Here is a 23,029-nt window from a genome sequence, read left to right as displayed (position 1 = left end):
TAAGAGAAAGTGATAATCCTTATTGTTGAGGTCTAGACATGCAAAGTAGGTATATTTTTTTCTTTCAGCTTCTCGTGTGTTGTGTGTGTGTGTGTGTGTGTGTGTGTGTGTGTATATATATATATATATACAGTTTGATAAGCAGATTGGAGGAGATGAGGCTTGCTGAGCTAAACAAGCTTTAGCCGATATTGTGTTTTCTGTTTGTGGGCTGTATCCTAAATGAATGGAGAATGGCTGGTTGTAATTGAATGACTTCCTCTATAATAGGTCTCTGCTTTGTAGAGGAAATGAGTAAGAGTTCCTAAATGGTGAATATGAACAGATGTGTTACATGGTGGTCATCATCACTCTGCTATTGTAAGCCCAGGGTTAATTATTGCCTTACTCCTTATACTTTGCCAGTCGCACCTCTTAATGGACTGTTTTAGCACAAAAGCACAGAAGAAGACATCTGGTTGTTTTGACTGATTTAAAAACACTGAATAACATACGAATATCTGACCAATAAAAAAAAACATTTTGCAGTCATATTATTGATTGTTGGTTTTGATGGTAAACAAGTTTGCTGTCATCTCAAAAAGATCCTGACAGAAGAATTCAGCTGTTGCCTACCCACGGAGCTGAATCGTGACTGAATGCTCTCTCCAAGCTTGTAAAATATCGCAAACATTAAGGAATATCATAACCACAGTGTAAAAAGAATGAGTGGGTGCTTTGTAGCTCTTTGCAGGCACAGTTGAGCCCTCCCTCAAGGCATCTGTGTTCCCATCCTCAGCGCCTCAGTGAACCATGCTAACCTTCTCATTTCATGGGCTTTAATTTCAATTAGCTATGGCTGATCGTTCGCTTTGATCACATTAGTCTCCCCTTCCAGCCCCAATTGCTTTATATACACCCTCGTGCCTTCCTGTTGGTTTTACTAAACCCTCTGGAATTAACAGCAGTGATGGCATATTCATATGTTTGATTTCCACTTCCTACAGCTGTCCCTCATCTTTCAGCACATAGTTTCTCTCTCAGCACTCCAACAAAAAACATTGTCACAAATCACTGGACATGCTTCCGGACAAGAAGTTTCGAAGTGGAGATATGCAAAAGCCACTTTAATTAAAAACGACTAAGTTGTTTCTTATAGCTAAATGGTCGTTTTTGATTAGGGCTATTAAAAAAAGATCATCCCTAAATCTACAGGTTTGGAAATAAGTCAACATTCCTTAAGTTGGGAATAAGTTGTAATCCTCTTTCTCAGCGAGGGCAGTAGGGGTCAATTCCTCCTGGCACCTGCGTAGATCTAAATGTCTCAGGCTTGGTGACACTCTGTCTGAGGAGCGTTACTGCTTTGCTTTGGACGCTAATCCACACATAGCCTTAGTTCAGTTTAATACTAGGAGAATAGCGTTATGAATCGCCGCTGTGAGGTAAACATTGTCACTTGTGAATGTGTGAAAATTTGTCAAGAGTTTTGCCGTTGTCACAGTACGGTCTGGTAAAGAGCACGTGAAGATTACAAAAAAAACCACAGAGAGCAATCCAACATGAGTACTAGCAAAACATACATGACGTTGATGAGACCGGGCAAACTTCCACTGAACAGAGTCCAAATTATAAAGGGTAGATAATGATTTAATCAAACGACACGTGAGCTCATGATACTATCAAACCTCGCTCGCAGATACGTACTTTCAGTTTTCAAACGTGAGTCTAAACATGGAAGTGTAAATAAGAAAGTTATCTTAGGCTGCAATGAGTGGTTCTAGTGAGCAGCCAGGTAGTTTCCAATTTATTAGCAGTTTAAATGTATCTTTCAAAACTTTGTCATCATTAAATCACTAACTATCTCTCTGCTTAAACCCTACCACTTGCAAGCTTGATCCAGTCAGCAACCGATCAATTCCAGGCCTACATTTTTTCCTTGATAATCCATTACTCTTGGATGTTTGCTATTATACAGAAAAAACGTTCTGTCACTGCATCATTTTTATCAGTGTTTTAACTTTGAAAATGTTCAAATAATTCTGAAGATGCAAAAGCTTTCTTTGCTAAGCTGTGATTTGGCAGCTGTTCAGTTGTGACACACTAAAAGTATCCTAAAGCAACGCATGACACATCATAATAACCAGGCTATTCTATTATTCTTTTAGAGGCTATGCATTTAGAAGTCGTTGACGTATTTCTTTAACTTGTTCCAACTTTTGTAAAGAAGAATAGTGAACAGGAGAACTAACTCGCATCCATGAGTAGATCTGACCTTAGTAACCTTTTAGTGATTTTGACAACAACCTTCCTCCTTAATCCAGGCATAGCAGTTTGCATTTTATCTCCATATGCTACATTTCTGGTAAATACCCTTTGATATAGTATAATTGTTGTTTGTGGGTGCTTCATGCTGTAGTGGCTTCCTAATGACATTTCTGTTTAGTTTCTTCAACAGATGGTATAACTATCTTTTTTCTCTGCTCCCCATTTCTTTCTAGGCACTACAAAGGTTTTCCACAAACATTTGTGACTCTGCTCTGTGATCAGCTCCAGACTGAAGACTCTTAATGCTGATACCCATGAGTCCCCTTCATCATCATGCGCTGCCACCCTTTCTACCCTGTAAGGTAAGAATCTGATGCTTCCTGTTACAGGCTCCTCTTTACTTTATCACTCAATTTCTTTCTTTTTCCCTGTGGTTTTCGTGTTTTAAATCATGGTCAGATGCTTTTGTGAACTTAAACTGCTGGTAAATGTTTGGAGGCTCTATTCTCTGTTACCATAGGGTCACCTTGTTTTCAAAGACTGACTCCACAGCCACATGCATTAGTTAATGCTGCAATCTTTTTTTCACTTCCTCCACCTTTTGGCTGTATTTTCTTAGGGAGAGAAGGCGCATACGGCAACCTTGATTACCGAAACTCAGAGATTAACCCTTAACCCTACGCCCGAGACAGAGACAGACCTACGCAATCAGCGAGTTTCCTGTCTCATAATTATTGGCGCATGATTGGTCTGTCAGAGACCAGATAGCCTGCAGCCCACCGCCACCATTCCACTCCGCATTAATGACCCACGACATATGAGAATTGTGTTTACATGCAGAAGTCTGTACCGCCACATAGAGGGGTTCGCTGGGATTTTCTCAGGTACTTAAGGGCTTTACTTTTGATTAGACTGCAGTGCGAGTTTAGATGTCGCTCAGAGGCATGGGTCAATCAGTGCGTGATGTAGCGAATCCTATGGACCTGGGATGTTTACATGGGGCTGGCGAGATGGCTGGCTGGAGGGAGGGGCTGTTCCACTCAATTGCAGCCACATGTTTGCAAAGGATGTGAAGCTGAACGAGGCTGTGTGATCTGCCAGACTTTAAAGAAGGCCTTCGCCTGTGGGCAGCTCTAAAGTTTTCCAGCGCGTTCCTCCAGCCTCTTCGTTACTGTGGTTTCTAGGCAAACACACTACCCTGTTGCCGTACAATTTTGCATTCATAAACTGCGCTCGGGCTGTCTGAGATTCCCATACAATTTCTCAGACAAATCCGTTCTTGTACTGACTTACGCTAACACACAGACCACACACATATAAGTTATACTGAGATGGGGCATGGAATATTTCATATGTGCTGGCGTACATTTGCAGAAAGCAGAAGCAGGACTTTTAAACATGTACATGAAGCATAACAGAAAGTGACATTTTCAACTAACTTTGGCTTTTGTTTGTATTATTTTGACCACCTGTTTTATGTGTCTGTTTTGACCTGTTTATATGTATCTGTATATCTTTTTTGGGCAGGAGTGCCTGTAGTGGAGCTGTAGCTAGACGAAACCGAGCTGCACTGCTTGTTTTTCGAGGTTGAACTGGCATGAATTCAGCTGGACTAAATGGTTTACATTTTTAAATAGTCAAATTATTGTTTTGTTCCGACTAAAATTGAAGTTTGAAGTTTTAAAGTGCATGTAAACGCACTGATTGTTGGATAAAGGATCAAAGTGTCCAGATGTCACACATTGACTGAAGAACAAAGGCTTTTGCCGTTCTTACTGCTGCTGTAATTAAGTAAAAAGTCAGTGTCAAGTTGTAAAATAACAGGCATTTAGCAGTTCAAATGATTGGCCTATTTATGGAAAATTAAGAGAGGTTAATGACCTAATGGCACAGTTCATCCAAAAATAGAAATTCTGTCTTCATTTACTCATCCTCATGTTGCTCCAAATAATTATGACTGTCTTCTGGGCACAAAAGAATATTCTGAAGATTCCTTACTTTGAAAGTCAATGAAATTACTGTTGTTTTGGGTCCCCTTGACTTTTATTGTACGATTAAAAACTGTTTTGCCATGGCAGAGTTTTCATTTTTGGGTTAATGGTCCATTTAGAGGCATGTGACCTTCTTTATAAATGTGCCTTTTAATTTCTTATACGCTGGACTTAATTCATACCAAACCCCCTCTGCAGGGCAAGACGATCGAAAGCTTACCACAGATGATAAAACCTCTTTATCATCCCACAGCCATGCAATTTGTGAGCAGGTAGTGGAAAATACAACGCCTCTTTCCTTTCTGTCATGCCCTAATGCCTTTTGAGAGACACTGACTCAAACCTTAGCACTTGAAAAACAACCATCACTCCACAGTGATAAGAAAACAGATCTCCAGCAGTGTCACAGTATGTCTCTCCAGTCATGTGGATAAGAAAGGAAGAAAATAGCATCCATTTAAACACCTTGTGGCAGACATCTTGATTTGTAAACTCACGCAGGAACAGACATTCTGGCAGCACAAGCTCTGCAGAGTGTGAAAATGATCTGTTTGATACAGAGGAACCTCCTGCCGCAGCCATTAAGTGTCCTGCCGAGAGAATTGGAGACATCGGAGAACCCTGCATGAAGTGCACTTTCATGCTTTGCTCATCAGGGCAACGTCCTTCAGCTCAAAACAATTTGCACTTAGTGTTTTTTGGGGAAGGGGGCAATGTCACATTCAGTTGCCAGCTGGATGACATGTGTTTCTATACACAGAGGGACTAGCCACTTAGTAATATGGATTTTGTTCTCCGCATTCAAAAAGAAATTGGCTTTCACAGGTCCGCTCTGTGGACTGTGATCTGGGAGACAAGATTTCACACTCTAGGATTAGGGAACTCGAATGACTATACCTGGGTAAATAACAGTACTTTCTAAATCAAAATCTGTAGACAGGAAAAAATATATGGAGAAAACTGAATCTGGAAGAGATGTCCAAAAGCTTGTTGCTGTTTTGCCAACCATTTTGGTTTTAAAAAAATTTAATTATAAATATTGTTGCATGACCAAAAGAGCAGTTTACATAACAAAAATAGATGATCGTGGTCACATGACTGGGCCATTGGATTTATTGTAGGTACAGATACAGTACTGTTCTAATATTTGGGCACTTTCTCTCTCTCTCTGTGTCTGTCTCTTCATATTAAGTTTAAAAAATGTGTTTTAAAATGCAAATGACTTATATTCAATGTCTTTACTGTCACTTTTGATACATTTTGTGTCCTCTGTGAATAAAAGTACAAACTGTTAAAAAGTCTTGTTGACCCCATACCATTGTATGATCATCTAACATATAATGCAAGACAGTACGCAGAGTGCATTTCTGTCCAATTGCCAGCAGAGCTGATCTGTGATTGTTGAACTGAGCATGGACCTTCTGTTGTGTTGTCCAGAATTGAACCTCCCAGCCATATGTCTCGGTGACGTGAAGTCCTCTCTGGAGAGCAAGGCTACATTTGGTTGTGGAATGTGCTGGAGCGTGTGCATCTGCTTAAACAAAGCCTTATTTTCAGCTCAATGTTGTAATTACAGACTAGAATGAATCTAGCCGTCTTGTGAACCCACAGCAGCCTCTGCACAAGTTTCCCAGGATCTGCTCAGAGCTTGTAAGTCCAAGCAGAGTGTTTACAGCAGTAAATCTAAGCCACCATCAACACATCTCGCAGACGTATTTACTTACTTTTTAAATAGGTTTGTATCTTCCGTGTGTTTGTGAAACTAGATTGTAATGTTGTAATGGGCCGCTGGTGTTAGCAGGGTACTCGCAGGTGTTGAAGTAAGACTAGACAGAGGGACTTGGTCAGTCTGCTACTCCTCTAGACATTTGGATCAATGGGAATTGGACTTGCTGTCTTTTTCCCTACAAAGAGAAAAGAGGGTTTGTGTTCCAGTTGAATTTGTGTGCTGAAAAAGAAAACCCAGAAAATCAATGCATTCACTATTTCAGTAAGTAGAAGCAGGGTTATTGTATTTTAAAACTACAATGAAAAAAAAAAACTGTAATCAAAATAGTAAATATAACACAGTTTTGTGCAAAATCCAATCCTGCTGCCCTTTTGGATAAACAACCCCATGTGATGTTCAAGTTAGACAATCAGAGTTATATTCAAATAAGAGTTAACTAAGTATTTAAAAAATTTGAATGATGCTTATTTTTGTGTGCAGGGAGAGTTGGCTAGTATCATATCACATCAAAACACTGGATGATCTTCAGTGCGTTTGCATATGCTATCAGTCAAGCATTTATGAGATCTTAAAGACCTTTTCTGGAGTTATGCTATGCCTATATAATATACAACCCACAATCGTATATATTTAATTATCTATATAATGTTAGTAAACCACTCTCTTTGATTTATAATGATATAGATGGTGGATCTGAAAGCTATATGATGAATCTGAGTTTATCTGTACATGATTTCAGGAAAAAACTCAAAACATATTTATTTTCTGTAGCATGTAGTTAACGTTGTGGTTATTTAGTGATGTTCAGTGTTTATAAGCTGTTATGTTGTACTTTGTTTTAATCAATAGTTTTAATATATTGTTCAGCACATTGGTCAACAGCTGTTGTTTTTAATAGTGCTATATAAATAAAGTTGACATTGACATTATCATAATTTAGTAGGTGTGTACAAACTTTTTACTGGTAGTTTATGTCGACCAATGAAATTATATTTATTTATTTTTGGAATGCAGGTAAATAGAGTACAGAAGAACCCAAGGTACATTACTTGCTTCCATGTGGGTGATTGGTAGAGCAGGATGACTATGCAAAACCATCATCAGTGTGTTCTTGAACCCACGACTGTCTGAAAAGAGCCCGGCGTCTGCTCAAACCTCCGCCCTCATTTCCTTCCTTTTAACTTTCTGCACTTTCCACTCGATTTTTTTTTTGTAGATGTTTCCACAGAAAGATTTGTTTTTACCCTCCTGGTATCAAATCAGATACCATCAGTCTTACTAAATTCACATCTTATTTCCCAATAAACCCCTTTTATATTTCCATTAGAGGGTTGTGTGTCTCTTGAGGGTTGTTCAGACATCCGATAAGCTGCAGATACAAACCAAAGATGGGCTGTAGATGTGAGAGAGAAAGCGACGGCAGGCTGTGCTGGTAGCAGAGCGTGACTGAGATGTTGGAAGAGCTGTGGCCAGGGAATGGGAATGATAGATGGAGGAGGACAGAGAGGGGGGAGGAGGACAGGAGAGAAGAAGCGGGAGGTTTGGAAGGGGAGTTCTCTGCAGGAACGTTTCAGTATTCTTATGGTAATCCAGCCTTGGATGAGCCTCAGAAGCAGCCAAGCAAACAATGAGAGTGGAGCCAGGAAGTCTGCTCTCCCTGCTGGCCGGCGTGACTTGAGAGGCAGGCGAGGCGCTGGGCTGCCTGCAAGGAGGGGCCCCCAGGAGGGGCCAGCGAAACGCATGCCAGCACACATATCCACATACCACATTCACTCAATCTACGAGTTAGAGAGCATGGTCGGCGCTGGTGAAAAGCATGTTTGTGTTTGTTTACATGCTTTGTGGTGAGCAGGACTTGTTGTTCTGTAGACTGTATAAAAATGATATAGGCACATTTCATCATTGTTAGCACAGATTTGGTGGTGTCCTCTTGGCAGTTCTTTTTAAGAGATTCTGATTGCAAAAATCCTTGTTAGTTATCTCCAGATATTATAGTTTTGTTTTTTTGTTTAGTTTTTTTTTTTGTCCGAATACATTGATATTGCATATTAAATTGCGCATGCTCAATTCATTTATTTTTTTTTTCACTGTTTGATTACTTGTTGATTGCTAACACTCATTTATTAAGTTAAATTGAGTTTAATCATGTTAATAAAGTTAGCTTAAAAATGCATTTAAATAAACCTTTTGCATTGTGCAGATAACCATTATTCTAATACAGGTGGCAATCGAAATTCACAGTTAATAAGTTATATTAGCTTAGATAATGATGAATAAAAAAGTTTGGTCTTTTAAAATGTAGCATAAATTAGAAAATTAATAAAGTAAATAAATTAGTTGTCAAAAATATGAAATATATTTAGTCAATTTAAGATAACGAACCAGTAAAATAATCTCTAAATGAATTAATAATTTTGTAATACAGGTAATGTAAACTTTTAGAAAATCTTTGTATATATTCACATAATGTTGTGATTCATTTTATTTTTTAGAGTTTTATTTTTTATTTATTTATAGGATTATAATTTTTTATTTTTATTTTTAAAAAGCATAAAAACAATTATCTATAAACAATTATTGGGTTAATATTAATATTCTGAATAGAACACTGATTCTTTGGAGTTGGTCTGTGATTTGTGTTTTCATGCAAAGCTCTGGTTTTGTATGCGTTTCTTTAGTGTGTGCATCGATGAAGGCCACAGATTTAACAGGATATCTGGGGTGATCCCTTTAGCTGTTCATCTCACCTGCCTTTCCAAAACCTGTCTGAAACGGGATGTTTGGCATCTTGCGGTTATCCTTTTCTTCTTAGCTGAAAAAACAAAGATATTCAAAGGCGCTGTCAAAGCAGCATTATCTTTGGGGAAGCGAGTGACACAGCTGGCTCTGTTCTTCCTCAGATTTCTGTCTCCAGAGTGACTTCCCCTTTCAAGCATCATATGATTGAAGACTGTGGGAATGCCTTCCCAGAAACCACATGCCATGCCTCAGTGATTTGCTATAAGGTGTGGTCATTCTATATGGTGGCTACAGTTGCTTTACCTTTCCCCCCCATCTCTCTGGTCTTTCATCCATTCAAAGGAAATTAATGAGGAGCTTTCCTCTGAAAGAATGCTCAGTGAGACTATAAATTATGCCCTTTAGCGCAGCTCTATGGCATCTTTGCCTTCTGATTTAATGGTGGTCCATCTGCTGCAGAGATTTGCTTTCTGCCAGTTTTCGAACTTCTATGTTATTGATATTAAGCCGTGTGCCAATGCACATTCACATCTGTTGCAATTCTTAACAAGAGCAAATTGGTTTTCAAAACCCTGTCTTCACGTGATGATTTTTTTTTTAGATAATTTCTTTTGAATATTGTTTTTAACTGCATGTAATATTTTTTGTGTGTTTTTACTGTAGTGGGTTGATCTTGTTCACAGATGTAAGTCTCAGTGTCAGAGACCTCATGATAAGATTGTTCTTTCTCTGTCAGCACACTTCCTGTCCTTAGGCCATAAAGCTTTCCACACTGACTAGTCAAGGCATGCTTTGAGGGATCTTCCATCTTTATCTCTCCTAAGGTGTATTCACAAAAACTGCAAAACCAACAGTGAGTATTTCGTTCTGGTTATTTGCAGATTTCTGACAATTCTGAGAAAATAATTGTAAAATCAGAATTGGGAGATAAAAGTTGCAATAAACTTTGTTTTTTTTCAGTGGCTTTCATACAAAAGTGGTTATTCAAGTCAACCAATCAATTTGGGCAGTGAATTTAGCTCCACCCTTTTGGTATACTTTAGTGTGCTAGGAACCCTAACGGAAGGGTACCTAAAAAGTGATATGGTACAGTTTATTTTGGTACCATTCACATCTTCTGACAATAGAAATGGACATAATTGCATACCGTACTATGCCAAACCATATCGCTCAGTAACAATGAACTATTATCATTTTTAGTGGTAGTGGTAGTGGTAGTAGTTTGAAACCTATTGTAACTCCTATCTCTCCATCCCTTGCTCTGTGGTCCTGTGTGAAGAGTCTTAAGGGGTCCCTGTGAGCCAGAGGAGCCCCGCCTTTTGTTTCCCCATTACCCAGGAGTCAGGGAAGTGTGAAAAGTAGGGCGCAGGTCGGGGCTCTTTGTCCCCCTCGGCCAAATGAAAAGTGACAGACACCGGCCCCCTCTCTGTGCCTGTTAATTCAGGCCCCCAGTCCCGCAGAGCCTCTGGGAGCCACTAATTGCATCGAGACAAGCAGGAGCTATGAGAAAGCAGACACATTATGTTATTAACGCTGGACAGAACCCAACACCAGCTATTTTGAACGGGACATTGCTTAAAGGGGTAGTTCACCCCCCAAAAACTAAAACTCTGCCATTAAATCCTTACAAACTTGTGTGACTTTCATTCTCCTGCAGAACAGAAAAAAGATATTCTGATAAACTATGATTTTGGTGACCATTGAAATCTATTGTGCAAAGTGGGAAAGAGGTTTGGGACGACATGAGGACGAGTAAACAATCCAGAATCTACATTTGAGTAGAATATCTTGAGTAGTCTTCCAGTCTTGAGAGTCGTTATCCCACAACTCTGCTCTGATTCGGGGTCAGGGGTCAAGTCAAGACACTAAGATTGAAGCGCAAAGGAATTTGAATACAACTGGTTCTAAAACATTAATAAGCATTCATCTCTCTTCATTACAGGGTCTTAAACAAGAGGAGGCTGTAAAGAGGCCTTGAAGTCTGCATCACGCAACATACTCTTCCTCGGTCTTCACACCTTCACATCTCATTGGCCACTTTGTTTGACTCAAAAGAATACAGCACAAGCAAGACAGCTATATAGTTTTTGGATCTCAGCCAACATGATAAAAAACTCGTCCATGGTCATCGTCTTAGGCGTTTTGGGAGCTGCCTTCCTTCTCTCGCCATCTGCTGAGGGTAAGTTAGTTTCATTACGGTAAAGTGTCTACACTTGACCATTTCTTTCTTCTCAGCGGACCATGCAGATGCTTGGCAGTAGCCACAAAGTGTCTGTTTTGAATCGCAAACTCCTATAGCAAACAAAAATGTGTTTTTTGTTTAGTTTTGTTTGAGTGACGAAGAATGCGAAAACTGGAGCTGACTGGAAGGGTCATCTGTTTTGTTTCATCTGGATGCACAATAGAAATGCAGCAGCAATTTATAACGCAAAGCAGACTGAGGCAGCAGGAGAATTGATTTCGCCGTATTTGGATAATACCCAGTGTTTGCAGAAGCCTGTTTTAATGGATGGTGGCCTTTAAAAACATAGCACAGTAATGGCCTCGCTTTTTATTTTCATCAGGCCCCGAAAGCTCAGAATCTGTCTCTTCACATTTGCAATGCATTAGCAAACAAACACTATCTGCCAGGACATTCATCTGAATTACATTATTTAATTTTATTGATTTGATGGCCTTCTGATATTCTCTAATATGGGTCGGCAGTAATGGAGACTTTGACTCCATTTCAGGTGAATGCAAACGTGAGGAACTGCACACGTATTTTGTTTTGTTTTTTCTCTCTCAAATGACTCACTATTTGAGAATTTAACAGTCTGTGTTAATGACTATTGTTTGACATTCATGTCGTCTTTATTCATTCATTCTTTCAGGAGTGATTGGCTTTGGGGAATACATGTCTTGGGACTTGGGCGTGAAGAGGCCATCTGGCTATGTAGAGAAACAATAGTTTGGGTGATTGGTTTGAAATGGTGTGTTGATATGTTAAAGAGAGAAATAAGGGAGTGTGTCGGTGGGCAAGAGTGTAGATGTGTGTGTTTCAGGTGAATGCTGTTTTTCCTCTAGGGTTTTACACTAGTGTTTTAATGAAGGCTGGGTTAGGGATAAGGTGTTAACATTAACAAAGCGCAGAAAACTTTCACATTAGTTGATGTTAGGGGGATGAAATATGTAAAATGCATTAAATATGATCAATTTCTTGATTAAATGACTAAATTAAAGGCAGAATTCCTTTCAAAAATGTAGGGGGCAGTAAGTTTAAGAGGTTTTGAAAAAGGAAAAAAATACAAAAAATATTTGTGTTTTAAATATAAATAAGATCTGATATTTTAAAAAATTTTACTCGTGTTTGATCGATTTAATGAAAACACACTGTATAACAGCATTTGAAGCTTATTAGCTGGAAAAAATAAAAACTAAAAATATTAAAATAGCTAAAATGTTCAATAAACAAACGCGTCGGGAATGCATATAACCATGTGTCTTATGTGTGCAGTACAATTGAGAACAGTGCTGTGTCCTGTCCAGATTTTTGGGCACAGACTTTATTTGAGCCTAGCTATGAGTCAAAGTATACTTTGTTACATAATATTTTGTTATACAGTCAACAAGTTTTCTAGGCTACAAAACATCACTCAGCAGTTTTGCCGTGGTCCACCCTTGTTGCTTAAAAACAGTAGATTCATTGTTTATGTTTGAGAGCTGCCCACTGATGTCATGAGGTCTTACTATCTGTTTCTGTTTAGTCCTTTGAAGTTTATTTTTCTAAGTGCCTCTCTATTTTAGGCAATGATATCTTGGAGTCATAAACGCTGTCTATTCTTGGCAACAGAAAAGCCATGGGAGAGAGTTTTCCTCCCATCAAGAACTAGAGACACTATGGAGTCCGCTAGAAGAAAAACAAAGATCGAAAGAGATTAAGAAGTTTAAATTAGTATGTCAGAGCTCACAACCCCATTAACTCCTTTTAGAGTTAAGCTCATCATTTTGTATACAAAAGGAAATGACCAAGGCGAATTTAAATCTCTGGGGTGCAAATGCATTTTAGAGACTTTACTTTCCTCTGTTGTTTGGTACAACAGTTTCTGTTCACTGCACAAGTTTAACTTTACAGTTGTTTTGGAGTACTCGCTGTCTTCTTGTTAGCCTAGTTTAGCCTCTTTAAATGTATTCTTGCTTCTGCTGTTTCCCTCCCTGTAAAGGAACAAAAGAAGAAATGGGTGCTGGCAGCAATTTCTTCTCACTCGTAAAGTCAGCCAGAGCCTTTAAAACAAAGGGTAACTACCCTTGGTCATTGCAAAGGTTCCTGTTAAATGAGGGAGACTGGAGTGCCGGTGAGAACAAGACGGGGTGAGAGCTGAACTGCATGAATGCTGTTTTTTTTTTTTTTTTTTTTTTTTTTTATGGAAGCTGATCTGAGGGCAGGTCGACATCTGACACAAAATAATGTCTCCTGATTGCACATGGCAACACATTCCTGTGAGAAATGTCATGTCATTCAACACATTTAACACAGGCTTTTAATCCTAGAGCTAATAAATGAACTTTATGGAATTTTCTGCCTTCAGAGGAGGAGGTGAGGTTGAGCGCTTATAGGTTGAGCTCATAGGAGAGGAAAACTGGCAGTAAGAGGATCTAGTTACTCGACTGTGTGGAAACCAAATACAACAATCAAAATCAGACAGGTTTTTTTTCCTAGGTTTGAGATTACTCTTTGATTTGTTTTACATATTTAGTTTGGTTCAGTTTTCCTATTCATGATATTTTAGCATTAAGGTGTTTAAAGCTTTGGTAAATCCAAAAATCAGTATACTTTTAATAGGTGTTTAAAAGATGTTAAAAGGTGGTATTTAAGTGGAATTGTAGCATTTAAAACTACTTCTGTGTAGCTGTTATTCTTTCAGATATTATTTATTGAAAATACACTACATTAATTTCACAAATATTTAAATCTCAAATTGAATACCCCTTCAGGTTTCAATGAAATTATTATTGTTCTTTTTTTATCAAATTGATTAGACATGCATCACTTTTAAAAAATTGCTGTTATTACATGCTTTTTATTAAGATTGATTTAATTTAAACATTAAACCAGAGCATAGAAAAATTATATCATAAGACCCTACATAACATTTAAAAAAAAAAAAATTGCTTTCTTGATATTTACCAGGTTTTTTATACCATTCCTTCCCAATGAATGGATTATGATGAACAATGTTTGAAAACGAGTCGCTTCAGTGATTCTGTCCCTCTGCCCTCATTTCCCATGTTGCACTGCTCAACCACACTGGGACGCCCGCCCAGACCCTACTACAGGAAACTCGTTGAGTCTATTGTCGGTGCTATGAGTTTCCCTGACACTTTAACCATTTCCTGTATTGTGCTGGCTGACAGGTACCGGACTAAATATGCCAAATGCACGCTGCTCTCCGGAAATAATCGTTACCGTCTGACAATGAAGGCTTGTGTTGGTGTGCGTGACTGTTCTTTTCCTTGTTTTTGTAGACCACAGGTTCCAGAGCATTTGAATAGAAGAGTCCGTTGAGTTTCTGTACTCTGACGTGCTTTCACTGTAGCGAGCACGTGTTCAGCGGCGCAGCGCAGAGGCCTGTTAAAGGCAGTCTGAACTCTCACTTTTACAGCTTGCTGTTAGGTGCTTGTCTCTAGAGGTGTCTCCGAGCCCATTAGAGCTTTACTTTCATAAAGGCAGCCAACTTTATTGGTCTGTGTCAGGCAGGCCGTTGTTTTCCATATGTTCCCTTTTTCCTTCCCCCTCATTCCATTTTTAACAAGCCGGTCTTCAAATGGTGCTGGATTATTACGCGTTGGGGGGATTTTGCCCTGAAATGGAAGCCCGTGTGATAATTATAACGATCGTTATTAGAGATGAAAGTAAATAAATAATAATGGCAGGTTCAGGTTAACTGCCACTTAAAGCTCAAGTCATTTCTGCCAGCCCACAACCTACAGCCTGGCCTTTCCACATTGTTCAGTTTCTTTTTTTGTTGTAAACGTCTACAGATTTTAATGAATAACTGGTGTAAGAATGAAATAATTAAATAGCTTAAATATTTTAGCCTCTCACAAAGGAGCAAACCTCCTACGTGTCGTCCCTCAAGGACACATGATTCATTTTTTTTTGATGTATCTAATGGATACCCAGTGATGTATTTTAGCATGGATGTCTTGGAGGATTTTTGTGTTTTTATTTACCCTCTCCTACGTTTTTGCTGCAGACACTGAGAGACTGTCATGAGGACCAGCATTTTGATTATAGGTTTGCGATCCAAACGCCCTCGTAGAGACTTGGCTGGCTCATTGCATCATTTCCTGTTAAGTCTTACTGCAGCACTGAGAAATAATAGCTACAACGCAGAGGACACATGGAGATCAACAAAGCTTACTACTTTTCAGTTTATTTCAGTTTATTCAAAATTTGCATTGCAAAAGTTTGTTGAGGTCTTGCTGTCACTTTTGTTACAGGAGCCAGAAGCAGCTAGCATAGCCTGTTCATGAAGGTGTAAAGCCATATATTCTTTGCTTACCTCTTGACAAGCCTCCCATTACAGCTTCAATAACGTCTGAGCTGCCTACTCTACCCTCTGCTTTAATAGGGTCAAACCGCAGATGTTTACCCTGGAGATCACAGCTAAAGCTTCAGCTACTGCCTCGTCTCACACTGACAGTGTTCAGAGAACACTATGGCATGAAACAGTGACCCTTATACCATATTTTAAAATGTTACTGCAAGATATAGCGTAATATAAAGACATGCATTTATAGAAATATAGCACAAGTACACTCTTCAGTCAAAGCTTTTACAAAAGATTTCAAAATATAGATGAAAATGAAGAAGAAACTAGTTTTGTGGAACATGTTTCTAATTAGTATGATGGTTATTCTGTTCATTCAAATTCAAACATCCTTCAAACAATCATGAAAAGGTTGTATGTATGTATGTATGTATGTATAATTTTTATTTTTGTTTTCAGATGCCACTTGGTGTGATATCCTGATGTTTTATTCTGTGACATTCACTAAAGTGTCCAAATAAATTTTAGGGCCACTGTAGTTGTTTCCATTACCCGTATTTTTGAAGTATCTCATCAGGAACGATCAATGGAAATGCTGCATTTTGAAGGAAAATACATTTACAAAAGTTTTTGCAGTGCAAAAAAGGAGATGCTCCTCAAATAACATTGCGCGACGGGATGGCATAACTTGACTAACCAGCTGACCAGTCTTGTTACACAGCCTGTCTGTCGTCAAAGTATTTCTGTATAATTGCACGACCGTCTTTCCAGACAGCAGGCATCCACCTCCGCTCTGAGGCACAAGTAATTTATTATCTAAGAAAATTATGCAGTGGCTCCTCCTACATTTCTTAGTGATATTTTGCGCAAATAATTATATTTTGTGCAAGTATCATGAAGTGATATTTTTGTTCTCTTTGACTCATCGAATGGAAAGGGTGCTTCATTAGCAAATGTCTTTGAATAGAAGAACTGCGAGCTTTATTCATCTACAGAGTAAGATTGCTGATTGGCTTCACCTGTTACTTTGATTGGACGTGTAACCGTAGAGTGCTGTGTATATGTTCGGGCAGACTGTATGGAAAATGGAGCCGAAGTGTTTCTTTAAGAGGCTGGCGCTACAGTCTGAGCCGAGCTGCCTACAGGCTGGGAGAATGCGGTCAGCAGGACTCATTACTGCCTGAGTACTGCCAGACCTCAGACTCCACGGTGACGGCGAGCCAGAATCAAGCACACATGTAGGAGCACGGCGATGCTCTGTAGATCCGTCTCTCCGAGCCAAGGAAAAGCGCGGAGAGGGGGAAGGAGAGCGAATGTATTCAGTGGCTTCGTAATGTCAATGAATCACTCGGTGCCTCAGAGGTACTTCAGAGATAGCGCAACAAGTCGCATCTGCTCTGATTTAGTAACCCTTCTGGCTCGAAACCTGTTTTATGTGTTTGAGCTCAGATAACATTCCTGAGCCCTGCGGTTGTTTGTGTGCCGCTGTTGTGGTTGCGGGAATTTAGCTGGCGCTTATCTGCGCATTGTAGCTGTTAGGACGTGTAGGGCTCAACACATCATAACAGATTAGCCTGCTTTTTACAGTCGCTCTTAAAAGCAAGCCGTGTTTCTGACTGCACTGTTCACATTCCTTCAATTTACTGGCCTCTTGCTGAGAGCAGGGCTTTCGGAGCGATACTGTTTTTCTTTCTTTATTTTTCCTGTCTCTATTCCACCTTGTTTATGTTACCCGTTTCCACCTCCATTATCACACTGGGCCCCGTGTGACGGCAACGGCGTCTGGACTAAACTGCGAAGTGATCAAAGATGTTACATCAAATGCTTTGGACGCGTATTTTGCATTTCGCTGTAATGGAGGGGGCCATGGGACGCCTTCGTGGCTTCAAATGAACATTTCTCAAGTGCAAAAACCGAACCGTGACACATAAACAGAAGATTTGTATCGCTGGCTATTGCAGGAGCGTAGCATATGAATGGAGTGACTCATACTCAACGAGAGACAAAGCATTACATGAAAAGAGAGGAGGGCTTGAGAGTGTTTGATCAGTCTCCAGAGCTCGTGCCACTCGACCCGGTCTTCAACCTCACTTTTATACACTATAATCCTGTCTCTTGTTTTCCTAATCTGGCCTTTCACTTTTCCTCCTAATCCCACTTCTCACCATTTCACCTTCAGGCCATTCAAGAGAACGTTTCGTGAACGCTCTTTTGTAAGCGATGTTCCACAAATTGACATGGTGTTGAGTAACATCTTATCATGTTTGACACATCTGTTCCAGGATCCCTCTCAATAAAACTGATTATAACCACTGCATTGTCAAGCACACTTTTATTCCTGGCCGCGCATCTTGTTTTTCCACTCGGATCATTTCATGTCCCTGGGTGAATCTCATAAAACATGCTCAGGTCGTATTTCAGCCCACAGTCAAAATGCAGGAAATTACATGGTGCTAAAAGAAAATATAGGTTTTTAGGACAGATAAAGAAGGAGATATTTTCTGATGGTTTAAATAAAATGGCCATTTTATTACACATTTCATATTTTATATGTTTATTCTTATGTTTAACTGTGGTACTGTAAAAATGTATGTATTGCAGTTATAAAAAAAATCTGAAATTGATTTGGAAATAAAAAAATATATTTAAAAAATTCTGTATTGTATTGGTACTGTGTCCTTTTTATATATATATATATATATATATATATATATATATATATATATATATATATATATATATATATATATATATACATATACATATATATATATATATATATATATATATATATATATATATATATATATATATATATATATATTTACCTTTTAATTTTATCTGGTTATGTTTTCATGAGATTCAGCACAAATTCTGCAAAACCTGCCCCTTAAACACAGATGTAGTAAAAAAAAAAAAAAAAAAAAAAATCATATTTTTACATACATTATTACATTTACTGCTCTGTAGTGCACTTTTCTTCTATCCACTGGGCCATAGAAGCACCATACTCACACCTAAATGTCAATTTAGATGTTTCTGCTTATTTAAATAACCTGCTTTATTGTTGATAACACTGAAAAATATGAATGTAAATATGGAACAGTATTTAAATAGAAACAATATATTTTTATTATATTTTCCTCTAGTGTGACTCTCTTGTACATGCGGTTTGTTTATTCTCTTCCTCCGATATTATTGTGCCACGTCCTCTTCAATCCCCAGGCTGATATCAGCTCTCACGGTTTAAAGCATCCTGGCTCCATGCTTCTGTTTTATCAGACTGTATATCAGTTTAGTGGTCTCCACCCCAGCTGATATGGCTGGAGGTGTTGCTGTTGTGTAATTCTGCTGATAGCAGGTAAGATCTGCCTACTGGATGGAGTTTGACATTTATATTTGTTTGCATTTGCTCATCTACTGTGGGAAATGAGGCACTGTGATTCAGAGGGACTCTCTCGTCTCCATCTGATATGTATGTTAATATTCAGAGAGAGGACTAAAGCGGTCTTAAGACGTGGGACGGGTCTGAAGCGAGGCCCTAGTAATGAGATCCTAGGTGAGGAATGTGGTGTTTTACTAAACAGCAGCATGCCTGTTTTAGTGTGGGCTTATTTTGACTGTGTTTAAGCCTGCCCGGACCTGCAGGACGAGCAGCAGGGCTTTAAGAGGAAGCACCCACAGCAATACTAAACACATGAGTCTTTGTGCCTGGGGCAATATGCACCCTGTCTGTCTGCGACAAATGCTCACACACTCAGACGGATGCACAGAGAAATCTGCATGTCTCTCTTTCTTTGTCCCAGTTTTCAATCCTTATCACCCTCTTTTACTTACAGTCTAAGATGATCTGTTTTCCTCACTCCCACCTATTTATCTAAGGTCCTTAGATTCCTTGCAGTATGATTTAGCACAGATTGAAGGCAGTAAAGAGTTTTTTTTGTTTTCAGGTGGCTGTGAATTTTATAGGTTTGATCTGTTTGTGTGTGTGTGTGTGTGTACTGTGCATATTTATTATTTAATATATTTTTCTTAAATGTTAAACGCATACACGCATGTGTGTATGTATATATAAATACTAAATATACACAGTACACACACATATATTATTATTTTTTTTTTTTTATTGCACATTCCAAGTAATTTCAATCAAACTGCAATTGGATTGTTTTAAGTAATAATAAACCAAACAAATATTAGTAATTTACAATATATAAAGTATGTTTTTTTGTTTTGTTTTTTTTTAACATCAACAGTTTTTTTTGTTGTTTTTTTTTGGCAAAAGCAGATAATTTCTTAGATGTCAAAATTTTTGCCTCACAAACGTTGTTGGAATCATAAATTGTATGGATGTGATTACATGCAATACACAAAGCCTATCCCTCACAATTGTTAATGCGCTGCTTTTGCAATGTTCTGTGGAAAAAAAAAAAAAAAAGAATAATAATAAAATAAAAATATATATAATTTTTTTTTTTTTTTTTGCATGTTCAGTTTTGGTACAGTTTCACTGCTTCAGTAAAATGTTTGTGCAATAATGATGGTCTAATTTTTTTTAGGTGGGCAGAACCCGGACTACATGCTTCACGGCACTGGAGTCAAGCCCGGCCCAGATCAAAAGAGAGCCCAGTCAGGGGACGGATCCACTGTGGCCCCAGAGGATGCTGCCCGCTTCCTTAGCTGCTACTGCTCAGGCCACTGCCCAGAAGATGCCACAAACAACACCTGCGAGTAAGTACGCCGTGTGATTTCCTGCTGTTCACAACAGTCACTTTCCACTTTCCTCACCTGAATGTGCACACTCTGGCGTTTATGCAGGACCAACGGCCAGTGTTTTGCTATCATAGAGGAGGATGAGCACGGCGAGGCTATCCTCACCTCCGGCTGCATGAAGTATGAGGGCTCCCACTTCCAGTGCAAGGTAATACATGAACAGAAGAGTGAAAAATAAATGTTTAAGTGCTGAGACGTTATCATTGACTGAATGTGGTTATTGTTGTCCAGGACTCCCCTAATGCTCAGACCAGACGGACCATTGAGTGCTGTTCCACTGATTTCTGTAATAGAGACCTTCAGCCCACACTTCCACCACCTATTCCAGGAAGTGAGTAGAACGTCACTTAAGAACAGCCAAATATAATTAATACTTTATATCTATTCGTGTCTTTTTTTGTTCAAAAGTTTTGCTTTGCAATTAATGATACATTACACACAATTTAAAATAAAGTTTTGTTTTTGTCCAATTTTTAAATGAACTTTATTCCTGTAGTGGCTAAACATACTGCTTTTTTGTGATCTCATTGTAATCCAGAGCCTTCGTTGTGGAACGCACACTTGCTGGCCTTTCTGATCTCCGTGACGGTGTGTTGCTTCACTTTGGTGGCAATAACTGTGGTGTGTTACTACAGGTGAGACTTTTATTTCATAATGACATGTTTATCCAGCTGAAATGAATGAAAGATGCACCTCAGTCTGTAAATTATTGACCAGCGCACTGATAACACTGGCAGAGGCACACCTGTTTAAGGTAGTCAGGTAAATTTAGCACCTTTTATGTTTGACCTTAATGCATGGATATATACCGGAGCTCTTAGCAATAAGTAACTGATCCCTTTGTGGTGGCTTCTGTGATGTAACGTCATATTGAAGGCGATTATACGCTTTGTGTGGCTGTTTGATCAGGTATAAGCTGCAGACAGGACGGAGACGGTACCAGAGAGATCTGGAGCAGGACGAGGCCTTCATCCCTGCAGGAGAGTCTCTCAAAGATCTCATTAGTCAGTCCAGCACTGGCTCCGGTTCAGGGCTCCCCCTGCTGGTGAGGCACTGTTTTTAAAAATGTTCTTTATGATAAGAAACAGATTTGAAAGGTCGTTGAAAAACAGTACATATCAGAGAATTTTATATTTCTGGTTTCCAGTTATAATGATGAAGAGATTATTTATTATTTTTTTTGTTTTGTTTTATATTGAAAATATAATAAATTCATTGGTCAGAAGGTGTGGGAACTAGTGCTGTCAAACGATTAATTACATCTGGCATAAAACTTTTTTGTTTACATGTGTTTGTGTGTGCCTTATATAATTATTTTGCATATTGATGAGCTCAACAATCACATTCCAAACAACTAGGGTGTTTAACAATATAAATAAAATAAAATATAAATATCAGACTAGGCATACAATATATATTTTGAAAATATTTAATATATACATATATTCAAATATATATATATATATATAAGGGGCGAATTTGGATGCAAGTAGTTGTTTGACAGCACTAGTGGGAACTAGATAAATAGTTTTGTAAATTGTATATTGTATATACTTGAATGTATATTCACAGGTCCAGCGCACCATTGCCAAACAGATACAGATGGTACGTCAAATCGGGAAAGGGCGGTATGGAGAAGTGTGGCTTGGTCGTTGGAGAGGAGAAAAGGTTGCAGTGAAAGTGTTCTTTACCCGTGAAGAGGCTAGCTGGTTCAGAGAGACCGAGATTTATCAAACCGTGCTCATGAGGCATGAAAATATACTCGGTAGGTTCCAGCACAAAAAAGTCCAAAGACACTGAGTAGGGACACACATTATATTGTATATTGCATTTGCATCGTATTATGGGGCAATGAAACTGGGACAATGTAGCTGGTTTGCCTGATATAAAACATTTACAGAATATAATATTTTATTTGCCTTAACACTGATTTTTACTGTCTTACTCCAGGTTTTATAGCTGCTGATATTAAGGGCACAGGAGCGTTCACTCAGCTTTTCCTCATCACGGACTACCATGAGAATGGTTCTCTCTATGACTATCTGAAATACACCACCCTGGACACCCAGGCTCTGTTGAGGCTAGCCTATTCTGCAGCCTGCGGCCTGTGCCACCTCCACACAGAGATTTACGGCACGCAGGGCAAACCTGCCATCGCACACAGAGACCTGAAGAGCAAAAACATCCTCATAAAGAAGAATGGCACCTGCTGCATCGCTGATCTGGGCCTGGCTGTGAAATACAACAGGTGAAGACGCTCTTGCAGCACACACTCAGACATGCATGCAAACACACCGGTAACATAAAAACGACATACTTTATTTACAGCTGGTATGCAACCATTTGTGTTTGATTTTATTTTAGCGATACCAATGAGGTGGACGTTCCTCTGAGTACGAGAATGGGCACACGGCGGTACATGGCACCAGAGGTCCTGGATGAGACTTTAAATAAGAACCAATTCCAAGCGTACATAATGGCTGATATTTACAGCTATGGGCTCATTGTTTGGGAGATGGCCCGCCGATGCGTGACAGGAGGTTAGTTTATATGTGAGGTTATGATAATCTGTACACATGTCAAAGCACGTTTATGTCTCTCCTTTCTAAATATGTGACGAGTTTATGACGATGGCATTTATTTTATGTGCAGGTATTGTTGAGGAGTATCAGTTGCCATACTGGGACATGGTACCTTCAGAACCGTCCTACGAGGACATGAGGGAAGTGGTGTGTGTTAAAGGCATGAGACCAGTGGTGTCTAATCGCTGGAACAGTGACGAGGTAAGATCTAGCATTGCAGTTTAGTTCAACAGCATACTTTTTTTTACTCAATTCAAAAGAAACTCGTTGCATGAGCTTTCAAAAAAATTCAGATATGCTATTTTGGTGCTCATAAAGCATTCCTTAATTTAGGATTCTTTGAATAGTGCATTGAATTATTTGAGAGATTGTTTTAACAATGTATAAATGTTCAAGATAAGTATGATTCATAACAGATATATATATGTTTAAGCTCAT

The 23,029-nt window shown here is 38.9% G+C and overlaps 1 protein-coding gene across 2 annotated transcripts in view; it reads left to right on the top strand.

The window, feature by feature from the left end:
- The window catches only part of bmpr1ab (bone morphogenetic protein receptor, type IAb), a 30,348-nt gene that overhangs the window by 5,012 nt on the left and 2,307 nt on the right, over positions 1-23,029 (top strand). The window contains exons 2-13 of one of the 2 annotated variants that reach the window (XM_043253748.1): positions 2,478-2,606; positions 9,440-9,556; positions 10,646-10,882; positions 19,796-19,967; positions 20,055-20,157; positions 20,241-20,340; positions 20,548-20,644; positions 20,919-21,054; positions 21,582-21,774; positions 21,960-22,257; positions 22,374-22,549; positions 22,662-22,792. In XM_043253748.1, the coding sequence (XP_043109683.1) occupies positions 10,807-10,882; positions 19,796-19,967; positions 20,055-20,157; positions 20,241-20,340; positions 20,548-20,644; positions 20,919-21,054; positions 21,582-21,774; positions 21,960-22,257; positions 22,374-22,549; positions 22,662-22,792 (1,482 nt within the window). In that variant the 5' untranslated portion in view covers positions 2,478-2,606; positions 9,440-9,556; positions 10,646-10,806. The remainder of the gene's footprint in view (positions 1-2,477; positions 2,607-9,439; positions 9,557-10,645; positions 10,883-19,795; positions 19,968-20,054; positions 20,158-20,240; positions 20,341-20,547; positions 20,645-20,918; positions 21,055-21,581; positions 21,775-21,959; positions 22,258-22,373; positions 22,550-22,661; positions 22,793-23,029) is intronic. The other variant, XM_043253747.1, reaches the window with a different exon arrangement.

Source organism: Puntigrus tetrazona, chromosome 12 (genome assembly GCF_018831695.1).
Source record: "Puntigrus tetrazona isolate hp1 chromosome 12, ASM1883169v1, whole genome shotgun sequence".
In the NCBI taxonomy this organism is placed as follows: domain Eukaryota; kingdom Metazoa; phylum Chordata; class Actinopteri; order Cypriniformes; family Cyprinidae; genus Puntigrus; species Puntigrus tetrazona.
This window is presented reverse-complemented; position numbering and strand designations above follow the sequence as displayed.